The 14207-nt window shown below is 35.7% G+C and overlaps 1 protein-coding gene and 1 long non-coding RNA gene across 2 annotated transcripts in view; one reads left to right on the top strand and one right to left on the bottom strand.

Moving 5' to 3' along the window:
• Positions 1–14207, bottom strand: part of LOC134755243 (uncharacterized) — a 132984-nt gene that overhangs the window by 117680 nt on the left and 1097 nt on the right. The gene's annotated exons all lie outside the window — the stretch shown is intronic.
• Positions 1643–14207, top strand: part of LOC134755232 (amidophosphoribosyltransferase-like) — a 43088-nt gene continuing 30523 nt past the window's right edge. Inside the window, exons 1-2 of the mRNA XM_063691754.1 lie at positions 1643–1800; positions 11847–11959. Of these exons, the coding sequence (XP_063547824.1) occupies positions 11851–11959 (109 nt within the window). The 5' untranslated portion in view covers positions 1643–1800; positions 11847–11850. The remainder of the gene's footprint in view (positions 1801–11846; positions 11960–14207) is intronic.

Genomic DNA, 14207 nt, shown 5'->3' with positions numbered 1-14207 from the left:
TACAACGATTTTGACAGTACAGACTGTGCAAGCAAATTTAATAGGTTTGACGTTTAAAATAACACTTGCACAGCCTGCGCTATCCATTTTGGTAGAGGCTTAGATCTAACTCTAAATAGAGTTTTACTTTTTCTTACTACGATATAAGTTCTTCTGTGTGAACTTATATCTGATGGGTACTGAGTACTGAGCTGAGGGCCTACCGCGATCAACGAAGTTCCCAAACTGCGGTCGGAAGGATGCCTGCAATTTGCGAGCTTCAGTTTTCGTGGTAGCCCTATAATTTAGTTTTCCGCCACGCAACGTACGCACTCCCGACGTAATTCGCACTTCAAAGATTTTTTATTTATTTTTATACCAATAGACATGACACTATATTCGAGAAAAACTTCGGCGTAGGCAACAAGTTTTGACAAAAATATCTAAAGTTTAGATATTTCGTTAGTTTTTTTTTAAATTACAGACCTAGTTTAGATTCTAAAAAAAACTAACGAACTATAAAGAGTAGGTAACTTGACCGTCATTTGCTAGTGTTTCGTATAAATTCCATATTGTCTAATCGTTTTGACAGTTCGAAAAAAGAAACTGATTTAACTAGTAGCCTATTGCTTATATTATTCTATGCTGACTTTTCATAAGTTCCATCCAAGTTCCAATGCCGAATACTATTCCGGGACTATTAAGTGTACAGAAAAAATAATGTGCCATTAGATAATTAAGCCAAATCCGAAGAAACAATCATATACAAGACTAGACTTTTTTGGTTTATAACTGCTGGAACCACTTATGAGTATAACCTCATTGAAATGCTGAAAAGGAAATCACAACAGAAATTCATGACTCATTCGCTCTTCAATTTTTGACGTGATAACAATAGATGAACACCGGTAGCATGCACGAAAAAGTGTCACGTTGTGGTCATATCTCCATGGCAACGTTACGGCCAAAGGCAAATAAATGTTAATTTATTGAAAAGTTTGTATTTTTCAATAACTTTGTATTATACAAAATAATGATAATTTAGTCATAATAATTCAATTCAATTCATAAATAAAAGTACGTCACTTTTCATCAATATTTTCTTATGACGTTATCACGCAAAATTATCGTCCGTAAACCGACTACAGACAACCATATATTTTTTTATTGACTTACTATTAATATTTTAACTAACACTTAACAGCAGTTTAGTTTTAAGAACTTTTTCTAAGCAGAGGTAACTGCTTACAACAAAACAGAATTGTTTGACATGATGCCAACGGCCGCTTTCTATCACCGCACCGCTCGCGATCGGCAGGGTGTTCATCCTCACACCCTATAATACCTAATAGCATCTAAATGGTCGCGTACTGTGCGGTTTAAGAGGAATTTCCTCCCGCGTACGCTTTGGCTGTAGAATGAGCTCCCCGCCGAGGTTTTCCCGAGGGGCTACAGTATGGAGTTCTTCAAAAAAGGAGTATAAAGGTTTTTAAAGGGTCGGCAACGCGCGTGTAATATCTCCGGTGTTGCAGGCGTCCATAGGCTACGGTAACTGCTTACCATCAGGCGGGCCGTATGCTTGATTGCCACCGACGTGGTATAAAAAAAAAAGTGCTAAAGTATCAAGATGCATTAGTCGGCGTAATATATTGCTGTTTCGTTCTCTCAAGATTATTATCTCCGTCGCACGTTAACTTCAAATACAACTACTATTCAATCAATTAATTTCTTGATACACTTACGCAGAAGTCGCTTCGCTACGCAACGAATCGAAGTTACTTACAACTAGTTAAAAGTCCAACAGTTTGCTTCAGAAAACAGGTAAATACATTTATTCATTATTTGACACTGTTTGCTACTTTAAAATACTTGGATCAGCTGAGGCTGAGAACAAGACAAGTTTGTCGAAATTTATTTTATATTATACGACATACGACCAAGTAATATTGCATTTCAAACGACCAAAAGTGAATGCTCTTCCACTCCTTCTTATTTTACTGTTGTAATGTGAAATGTCAAATGACAGAAGCAATGCTAACATAACTTTAGCCATGTGGTTTCAACTTTCTAAGTTTTCATAACAAAATGGTTAGTGTTTTGTTTATTTAAATAATTGTTTTAACACAAATTAGTGTGCATAACATAAGATAATCTAATGCGTTACTTAGTGCATTGAATAACTGGATCATTTGTGGTTAAAATCAACAAACATCGGAAGAGTACTGGGTATTTTTTTTAATTTAATTTTCTTTTATTGGTTAAATATTAGTGTCATGTGTTGCATTTACATTCAGCCACTATTGTTGAATAAATCTTTTCATTTCTTATGCTCTGAAAGAAGGTCATTGTTTTTTTAAAAGGTGTGCAGAAAATGATACGTGTCTGCACTAGAGCATTTTACGTTTGAAGTACGATTTTTTTTGGATAAGCAATTGAAATTTGAGTTTAATGGATTTGTTATACAATTTCCATTCTGATATTTGACTCCATTCCATAAATAACGATACTTTTCCTTAAATTTTTAGTTGAAAGTACCCTCAAGAAATACTTTAAAAATGTATACTTTATAAAAAAACATTCATTTTACTTTCCTCGTATTCGAAATGAAAAGTAGTGTTTAACTTGGGTGAAAGGCGTCTTTTCATCTCTTGATTAACAATCTACTATTATTGTAAACTGTGTTTTAAACTGGACCATATTTATTTCAATTTTCTGAAGTTAATTATAAGTATTATACCTCTGTATGACCTTTTGATCTTTATAAATTGTACTTAGTTTGTCCTACTTACGAACATTAAGCTGAAAGTGGAGGACTCGCGCGAAATCGCCGTTTCATACATCCATAATCCTAATTTTCCTCTCTGGATATTAACATGATTGAAAATATTTTGACACAATTTGTTGTATATCAACCACAGCTCGTTCATACGTTCGTTTTTCCTCGAATTTTTAATTATTTTAAGAGAGGAGCATTTACAAATTTGTATGAAATCTACTTAAATGTTAATATATTTTTTCCTTTTTTTTATTGTGGGACGTACCACATTATTACAATCTATAAATTGTATATACAGATGTCAATCACAATGAAAAAGCGCAATTGGTAACGCATTGGACCGGCAATCCAAGGATGTGGGTTCAAGTCCCACGTTGACCAGAGTTGATCATCGTTGATTTTTTCATTGTGATTGACATTTGTATATACAATTTATAGATTGTATGAAACCTGTTTTTCGCTTTTAATTTTTACAATAATAAAAACATTGAAAAAAGTCTTAACGTAGGGGCATAGCTATGGTTAATAAACCTACATCAAATTATGTAAAAATATTGACAGTGAGAAAAATAGTGACTACATTTCTAAGGAAAAACCATCCCCTTTCCTCTTAAAGTTCATTGTCCATTTATCAAATTTGATATCAATATTCTGTTTTTAGTATGTAAATCAAATATTTAACTGATTTGACTCTTCTGTTATTTATTCTGCCTTTCTGCCAGCCATGCGACAGTCGATATAGAGTTTGTTCGGAAAGAGAAGAGTCGTGGAATGTATTGGGCCCCATATAGGCCTATTTGAATAAAGAATATTTAGACTTTGACTTGACTTTGACTTTGACTTTATATTTCACGACTCTTCTCTTTACGAACAGACTCTAATAATAGCAATAAGCATTTTCGAAAAGGCACTAGTAGGTAGTCAGTCTAGTGTTTATAGAAAGGAGAGGCAGGTTGCCTAGAAACATAGAATAGGGTATTTGACTACTAGTCAAATCAGTTTCTTTTTTTGAACTGTCAAAACGATTTTGCTACTATGGGATTTATATGAAACACTAGCATGTGACGTCACGAATGTCACGATCAAATTACCTACTCTTTATACGGGTTTTAATATACATAATATAAATAACTGCTGTCTACGTTTCTCTATTAATCTTCTGGTGCTTTATTTCATGCGTGATGTAAAATAATTTATTTTAAATACAGTCAAATACACTATTATCATAAACTGGTTGTATGATATATTGCGGTGCAATGCAAAAATATAGGCATCTAGACATAGGTAGATATGGTCTTGAGCCCTGACATTTTAATTTGGAAATTTGAAGATGCCGTTGAACAAATATATAATACCAGCTTCTGCCTTTGTGTGGAATGATGATGATGATTGATAAAAACTATGTCCTTCCCTGAGCCTCAAACATATCCATACAAAATTTCATCTAAATTGGGTGTGAAGAGGTAACAGACGGACACACAGACAGACAGTTACAAAACTCATATTATTAGTAGGGATAGTGTTCAACAGTATAAGTACCTTAGCAGGCTAGCTGTTCAGAGTGATCTATACACAGTATGTTGTAGTTAAGAGATTATAAGTGTATGTACTTAGGTCACTAGATAAGTTTTACAATAAACAAATATAAAACAAAGAGATGGCCTGTCACATATACTTTTTAAAACGATATTTTCATAGACAATGTATGGTGGGAAAACATTTACTTTCTTTTTAAATCTACTTAGTAAATAGATTTAAATAAAATTTAATATCCTACGTAACTGGTGACCGAAAAGCTGGCGGCTTTCTCGCACAACATATCAGCATTGCGATACAGCGGGGAAATGCCGCCAGCATCCTTGGTACAATGCCTCAAGGGTCTATTTTAGATTTAAGCTAGTTATTAATTTCGTTTACGTAGTACCACTGTATATATCTTATATGTAAATAAATTCTTTGGCACCAGGTAAAAAAAAAATATATATATCCTAATACAAATTAATTAACTAATTTGAATCTGATCATTACAATGATATTATTACTACCCCGCCGCGTCTGTATGTTTGTGTGTATGTATTTTCGCGATAAACACAAAAACTACTGAACTGATTTGGATGCGGTTTTCACCTATCAATAGAGTGATTATTGAGGAAGGTTTATATAATTTGTTAAGGTTTTGTGTAACCCGTGCGAAGCCGGGGCGGGTCGCTAGTATATCTATAGATAGGTTATACTTATACTCAAACATAAGGAGCACAAAAACTACTTCCATACTTATTTCTACACCTTTGAAGAAATTTGTTATATTTGATTTTTCACATGCCATTCATCTTTGTCTTACTCGTTGTTAAACATGAGCTTGTCTCTTTCTTTCGGTGAGCGGGAGCTCGTTAGCACGTGCACATTTCTCGGTTGCCCAGGCGCGACTAAAGGCAACTTGTACAATTTGTCACAAGGTAAGCGCTTCCATTTTGGAACGCCTATAACATATCTTGAGTTATAATAAATCATTGGATTATAGGGTATTTGACTACTAGTCAAATCAGTTTCTTTTTTCGAACTGTCAAATAGTTATTTGTGCAACAAGAGAGGAAAGTTGGTTTTTCTTGCGAGGGACTCATAAACACGAGATGTAAAATAACTGCTCTCGTGTTGCACACATAATTTTTCACCTCAGTAGTGAGAACATATTAAAGGTTAAAATGTATTTCGAATTACACAGAATAAACAGAAAAAAAAAGTATTATAATATGTACCATACCATACGATACGATACGACACGACACGATACCATACCATACCATACCCTTCACTAAATTAAAAAGCTACATTGTTTCACTCCCTGGAGTGAGGAAAGTCGCACTTTCCTCACTCCAGGGAGTGACGAAAGCAGGCTTGTTCGAGCTGCTCAGGTGAAAACGATTTTGCTATTATGGAATTTATATGAAACACTAGCATGTGACGTCACAATCAAATTACCTACTCTTTATAGTTTCATACGGGTTTTAAAATAGTAATACGGTCTAAAAATAATCGCTGTCCACATTTTTCTATTAATCTTCTGGTGCTTTATTTCATGCATGGTGTAAAGTAATTTATTTTATATATAGTCAAATACACTATTATTATTACAGTTTGAAGGGTCTAAGAGTCGAACTCTATCAACCCTAGTAGGTAGTTGGCTTATCTTGGCGGGTCACGTTATTGGCCCATTTATTGCTAGAAGATAGTGTTTTAACTTAGCCGGTTGCTTGGTACCTATAAATAGATGTGCTTAAGTTAATTTAGAATAGTGTATTTGACTGTATTTAAAATAAATTATTTTACACCATGCATGAAATAAAGCACCAGAAGATTAATAGAGAAACGTAGACAGCAGTTATTTTTAGACACAATTTCTATTTTAAAGCCCGTATAAAACTATAAAGAGTAAGGTAATTTGATTGTGACGTCACATGCTAGTGTTTCATATAAATTCCATAGTAGCAAAATCGTTTCGACTGTTCGAAAAAAAGAAACTGATTTGACTAGCAGTCAAATACCTTATTGGCACTGCCAGTTTTAAATTGGCATTTGGCTTTTTCTGCAATACTCTATAGCAACAGTAGCAAGAGTAAGAAGATGGCAGCACGTGCGGTTTTACTTAACAATAGACAAAGGATTAGCCGTTCGGGGCCAGCTACAAATCGAACGACTATAATCGGTGCAGTAGCGTAAGTGTTGCTAAAGTATGAAATGCTTCTGATGGTTTTATAAGTATTTGCCATTTTCAAAATTACCCCGCTTTCGAAGTTATCCTAATGCACCTTACAATCGCTTTGAAAGGTTTCGTCAACGGAGTCCATACAAATTCATGTTTTAAATTAAAACGCGAGTCACCTAAGCTAAGTTTTGCACTTGTCTTTATTTATATACTTACTAGAGAAGTAATGTCCAAATCCCTAAAGGGGCCCACTGACTATCAGTCCGCCGGACGATATCGGTCTGTCAGTTGCTCGGAACTGTCAAATTTTTGTTCTAACTGACAGGCCGATATCGTCTGGCGGTCTGATAGTCAGTGGGCCCCTTAAGACCAAGGTTGTGATCAATCGAGTCACCATCTTCAGTAGGTAGGTGTATTATTCATGGCTTATGCTACGGCCGTAATATCTTCTTTCTTTCTAATTATTTAATTAAAATCATTTATTTACATACAAGATATATAGTACAGTGGTACTACTAAATTTTTTCTGTTTGTGTGTGCTAACGAATAAATTATTTCTATTCTATTCTAAAAGAAATTAATAACTAGCTTAAATCTAAAATAGGCCTTTGAGGCATTGTACCAAGGATGCTGGCGGCATTTCCCCGCTGTATCGCAATGCTGATATTTATCTAGGGCTCCGCAAAGCCTCTGTTGGGGCTCCGCGAGAATACTAGTAATAATAAGAAAAAAACCGGCCAAGGGCTGCGAGTCGGACTCGCACACGAAGGGTTCCGTAACATTACGCAAAAAAATCACGTTTGTTGTATGGGAGCCCCACTTAAATATTCATTTTATTCTGTTTTTAGTATTTGTTGTTATAGCGGCAACAGAAATACATCATCTGTGAATTTCACCTATCACGGTTCATGAGTCAGTGCCTGGTGACAGACGGGCAGACAGACGGAACGACAGCGGAGTGTTAGTAATAGGGTCCTTTGGGTACGGAACCCTAAAAAAGAGTAGAATATAATAGTTGCAACAAATAAAAAAAGTGCGATTCTATGCCTAAGTAAAGCCTGACCAGGAATATATGATCACGCGCCATGTTGCGGAATTACACTGGAACTAATTTTTTCATACTATACTGAACTGTCACCCTATACATGAGAATAACAGCGCCCTCTTGACAATGATCATATATTTTAATTACAAAACTTCCGTGAGACACAGACATATTAAATATATCCCGACCCGTTACCTGCTACCCGAGGAGGTGAGTGACCCGTTATTAATATATTTAATATGATCATATAGCTGGTCAAGCAAATATTGTCAGTACAAAAAGGCGGCAAATTTAAAAAATTTGCGCCTAGCAAAGGGATATCGTCCCATAGAAAATTTGAATTTCGCGCCTTTTTCTACTGACAAGATTTGCTTGACCAGCTATATATTACTGGTCAGGCTTTAGAATAAAATCAACCAACAGAAATAGAACCAATATAAAAAAAGTGTGTGCGTGTTAACGCGCGATTGAAGTAAAACTTATTTGACGATGACGTTTATCGGTATGTTGGCACTTTGACGTGTGTCCTATTGTGCGTGTGTCACTACTGAGCGTTACTTCCGTCAAAAAAAAAAAGAGTTACCCTCTGGTCGCGCCTAAAGAAGATTTACTTCAAATAAGCGTATGTGTGTGTCACGTGTGTTTATCATTATCACCCCCAAATCACCCCTCTGCACAATCTGTGTCCCGAGCGTCACATTGTTATTAAAACAATTTGCATCATCTCAGTATAAATACTGTTTATCGTGCTATTTATCGTTGTTTGTTGGAAATGTACGGGTGTCAAGTGATAAAAGACCCCCCGCTGTATGATGACATATCGGCGTCGCTTGCGTGTTGTTTTGTAAATGTAAACCTTATTGTAATTGCATAGGGTTCATTGTCAAGCTTGTCAAGTTTGTACGGGCTGCCCTCTGATCTTAAAGTGATCGCTCGACAATGAGTGAACGGAGTTTCTAATACACTTTTGTTTTAGCTTTTCGGTGAAGGTATACAACATGAAAGCGGTTTCGCACTACGTCCGATCCGAATCCGTGAAAATATAGTCCGAAGTAGACGTAGAACTATTTCTATGGTAATTTACGCACTAGATCCGTCTGATTTCTTTCCGAAATCGGACGTACACAAAACTTCAAATTTTGATGTTCGCAGTAGCCCTCCCACTCCTCCCAGGTTTCTTACAGATGGTTTTAATACATTGCCACCTTATTCTAACAATCATACAGTCAGGATTATGAAATTAGCGTTTCTTCGTGCCGATATCAAAACTTTGTACTTATAATAGGATAAGGTATATCTATGTCTGTAATTAGTTTATGTAGCTTCAGATACCATAGTTAAAAAATTTTACAGCAAATTTAAGTTTTTCATACAAAACTTGTTTTTGTTCTATTTCGTTTGTTGTATATGCTGGATCTATATAAACGAATTACGGACCTAGATATCACCAAAGATAAAGATAGATATAACTCCGTAATAGATGGATACAGTCTAAGGAAAAAACGTGCCTCGAAAATCAAGAAAATTTGATTCTCGATCAGAGGGCGCTACTAGCTTTAGCCTACTGTCGTATAGATGGCGTTGACGGTTTCGTTTGTTATTTAACAATTTTAACGCATATCAGTGAAAGAACATGGGTCAAAATCATAAAAATAATTAATGCCAATAAAAAAAATCATTTATCCATGTTTAAATACATTTTATCGTATTTTTATAAATCTTCATTTTTAGTTTTAAAGTGTGTCGATAGATGGCAGTGAATTTACTGTGGTTACAAAATTTACTATGACAGTACCGCTCTAGTATAAGTTACTCTATGATATCACTCATGTCATTGTATATGCAAAGTATCATTACAATCCAACACGTAGTTTTAAAATGATAACGAAACTCCGTATGTATGGGAAGGTGAAATTCGGCCGATCTTGCTGTGGAGAATAGGTACCTATAGTCCTTTGTTTTGTTCAATTTTAAAACATAACAAAATCCACTCTATTACTTACATTAATAGGTTCAAATTTCACTGGCAAATTTTTGGACTTGTACGGCTCATACGGCTGGGCTGGGTTACGATAATTATATCGTATCACATTCACTTATTCGTTCATTCACCACCTTTATCATCATAGACATAGTATATACAAGTGGTTATAGACGCAGTGTTAGCAGATGAGCTTGGGTGAATGATAAACAAGGGCCTGACACTCTTTGATAGAGAAAGAGTCTTATTGCGATTCCTATAAGAGGAAAGAGAAAATAGTGCCATGCTTTGTCCTTATCACCGACCGGGTGGCATCATAGGTAGGCGATGGCGAAATACTGAAATTTATAAGAGTGAAAGAGAAATAATCCTATGGTGCCCAAATTTTATATGAATATTCTTTCTCTTACCCCCGGTCGCTCGGTGGCGCGTCTATAGCTACTTGTATATACTATGGCTTTGGCTAACAGTTATACGTATACCAACGTTTATGATTTTGCTTGTCGCATTTTTGGCATCAGCGCTTTATATGCTTGTTGAACAGTTTTTTGTCCACTTCACAGAAACACGATGACGTAATACTTCTGGTAACAATCAGCGTTTTCTACCGTGTTCGAAGGGTAATATAAAGCAAAAACAAATCGTTCTCGGAAAAAATGTAAACAATAGGGAATATTACTGCAATTATGGATGGTATAGAAAGGATGCCAATCTCTTATGGCAGAATTGTTGCAAAAGTGACCGCTTTCAGCTTTAAATAATAGTTCCTAATCTCTCCGGTGGCGCTAGTTAGGCTCTGGGACATGAGTATAACATGAACCATAAAAGGCATCAAATAACCCGACCAAATTACGTAGGTTGTTTTTGGTAGTATTTCGGTGTATGGTGGCGCCGCCTAATTACTGTTTTTTGATGGACACTTTTCATACATAGAGATTTGGCTCCTTTATACAGTCTCCATGACTGCAATGTTGACCAACCAGAGTGCAGGACTAGCCTTTTTAGTAAACCATAGAGTAAGTTATACATACTGTACCTTTAACAGGTTTTTGACATGTTTTCAGAGATAATAAAATATGACATTGATGCATCAAGGCGGTTTGTTTACAGAGGACCTACCGGGAAACGCGAATCCGAAATTTCGCTATCTGCCTCTTTATCGCCCGAATATGCAAAAGTGACAGAGATAACGTAATTTCCATTTTCTTGTTTCGCGATAGACCCTCAGATTGTGGTAGTGGCGCCCTGGCGCCCCTTACGCAGAGTTTCCCGTAATATTCCCTATTGACAAAATAGGGAATATTAACTTCAGTCAACCTCAGTACTTTTTACTGAGCCTGACTGAAATAAATAGCATAACGTTCGTGCGTTTCCGTGAAAATACGATGGCAAACAATTATGCACTACATCTGTACGTAATAATACCCCAAAATACAAGGGTACGTCCACTGACGCCTCTTATCTGGATCATAAAAATTAAGTAACTGTTTATCAATGACGTCGAATTAGGTCTAATCAACACATCGCATATAAAACACAACGCACGAGTCTCGTCTTCACTATCCATCTTGACGTCAGCCCGCCATCTTGGAATTTTGAATTGCGAACGCGCTTTTGTTTTGAAGCGGAATTGGTGGTTGGTGGGCGTGTGTGGAACTGACAGTTTATGTGCAGTTTTTTTGTAATAATTTTAGTTGTAAAAATTAAATAATCCAAGCGGTTTTTCGGAAGGTGAATATGTTTAAAGCTGCTGTATTATTATGCTGCTCCAGTCTCCATACCATTAGGAGTGTAAAAAAAGTAACAAAAAACTTCAGGAACTAAAATAATGTGGAAAAAGGAGTTTTGCTAAAACTTAATTTATATTTACGTCAAAAACACATGAAGTTGTTAAACGAAAAACATTTGCTTTCTTTACATTGTAGTACTCTTAATTAAGAGCCCATGAACGTGCTCATTAGCGCCACTGCTAATTTAAATTTAACGATAAATATTTTAAAAAGGGGGCCGCTACGTACTGTATTTTGTATTTAAGGACCTTTTGAATACATTATAATAGTTTTTACGTTGCTGGTTTCGTCAATCTATGCGTACAAAGTTAAAACGGCCGTTTTTGTTTTTGAGTTCATAGATCGACGAATCCAGCGACATAGAAACTAATTTGATGTATTCAAAAGGTACTTAAATACAAAATACAGTACGTAGCGGCCTCCTTTTTTAAATATCTATCGTTAAATTTAAATAATCACAATTATTAAGCAGTGGCACTAGTGAGCACGTTGACGGGCTCTTAAACATAATTTTGCTAAAAAACTTATGACCTAGTGACCTACATGCTGACTTTTTTTTTAATTTGTTGCAGAACCATGGACGGTCCAAAGGGATCGTGTGAAGAGAGGCTAGCAGACAACTGCCAGTGCGAGGGAGAGGTCACAATTAAAAGCAAGAGGCATGGCAGGGGCGCCGTCGAATCTGGTAAGTTTTTTTTTTATTAATGAGTACGTTTGGTATTGCATTTAATCTATCGACGATCATGGTGCGAAATCTACCCTCTATTGTAGAAACACGAGTCTTCCAACATATATTACAATTTTCTTATCTTATTTTATTAGATGTAATTTAGTTAGCCTATAGTGGTCAAAATTAAAGCATTTAGCTACTTATTGGACGGCCTACTAACAGGCGTGAATGGCTAATGAGGGCTACCGTTTTTGTGCTCACCAGTTGGTGCCACTGTAGATGTAGGTACTGAAAAACAGATCTCAAAATTCTTCTATGCTTATTTTTATAAAATCAATTACGTCCTAATATACACAAAGGTATTTTAACGTCTAAATGTGCCATTTTTTCAACCTGTTTACGTTTGCATATATTTTAGTTGGCACTTTCTAGGGTTCCGTACCCAAAGGGTAAAAACGGGACCCTATTACTAAGACTCCGTGGTCCGTCTGTCCGTCTGTCGGTTTGTCACCAGGCTATATCTCATGAATCGTGATAGCTAGACAGTTGAAATTTTAACAGATGATGTATTTCTGTTGCCGCTATAACAACAAATACTAAAAAGTACGGAACCCTCGGTGCGCGAGTCCGACTCGCACTTGGCCGGTTTTTTTAAACCGCTAACATTTATTGAGCTATATCTATTGTTTACCATGATTAATCAAAAATGGACAAAGATTTACCACAATTATGAATAAGGAGTGAAAATTCCCGATAAAAAAATTTGAAACCCCCACAACTTCTATGTATTTGACATTTTGAGTCCTCCATCTACACTAGCGCCCCTAGCGGCGAAATTAAACGCGGTAGCTCTCATTGCCGAAGTTTAGACCAAATTACATTGGAGATACTCCCGAAGTTGTCTGACTACCAATGTTGTATTTTAAATTTGGCAGAATATGAAACGTTTTATCATATATCACTTTATATTATAGTAAATCAACTAAGTTAAATATAATTATAAACTAACTTATTAAATATCTTATTAGCGTATCTATTTAATATACATGTGTATCGTTTTATGTTAAATAATTTTTTAATACAGTTGCTCAAAAAGTGCTACTTTAGCGTGCGGAAAGTTGGTTTTCGCGAACTAGTGCTTTTTACTTTTCCAATTTTTTTAAATGTTTACTTGTTCCATTCATGACTACTTATTGATGAGTGTTAATATTAGTTTTCTTTAAACGTCGTAATCAACATAAAAACCTACTGTTAATGTAAGAATACGAAAAATATGCATATTTAATATTTTATTACTTACCTCTTCATCATTATAAGTATTATAACACGTTTATTTTTTAATGTTGAAAAACCGTTCTTAATAAGTTGTCTGAATGGAACGGAACGCCTGTCAAAGAAGAGGCGTATTTTCTTACTGCAAGAATGTTTTAAGTTTTCAAAGGCAACATTCTATATTGTTTTTATAAATATACGATACACAAATAATCGTAAATAACTATATTTAGGTAATAGTAGTACAATGTTTTAATATTTACAATTGTTTCTGTCTTATAGAACATGCATTTGAAAAAAAAAAACTTTCATTGAAGTGGGTTCAATAATAATAACAAAATCTATTCTAGTCAAATAAAAGCTAGAAAAACACCTCTTCATAATGTCAATGTCAATGATGTCAGTGTCACAGAATTAATAATATGAAAGTTTCGAATTCCATTCCTTACTTGTTGGTTTTCTTATTTTTTCGCAACTGTATTAAAAAACGTCGTTCGATACACGTGCGGATATGTCATTCTTTACTCGGCTACGGCTCGTGGCAAGATACTCGTGAAGAAATGACATACTTTCCGCACTAGCATCGAAATGTACTATTACGGTTTAGACTCACTTTTTAGTCACTCGCGCGACATGTTATGCATTATTTAATGTTAGTATGTCTCACAACAGTTTAAAGTAGGCTCGAGAACAGGGACAATCCTGTGTCGTGAATGCCGTAATGGCGCAGCTTACCTATGAGCACTGCATGGTTGGCTGCATCGAATGCCTTTGAGAGGTCACAGCACAGGACTGCGACCTCCTGCTGACTCTCTCTAGCCGCCATAATGCGCCTTACCAGTTCGCGGGATAGAGACGTAGTGGATCTACCCTCACGGTACGCGTACTGTCTGTCAGGTATACTATTTGTCGATTTATAGGATACATTTTAGAGAGTGTGCCGAGGAACTGCACAACCTTATTCCTCCGTCTCATTTTTACCATCAGACCA

Source organism: Cydia strobilella, chromosome Z (genome assembly GCF_947568885.1).
Source record: "Cydia strobilella chromosome Z, ilCydStro3.1, whole genome shotgun sequence".
In the NCBI taxonomy this organism is placed as follows: Eukaryota; Metazoa; Arthropoda; class Insecta; order Lepidoptera; family Tortricidae; genus Cydia; species Cydia strobilella.
This window is presented reverse-complemented; position numbering and strand designations above follow the sequence as displayed.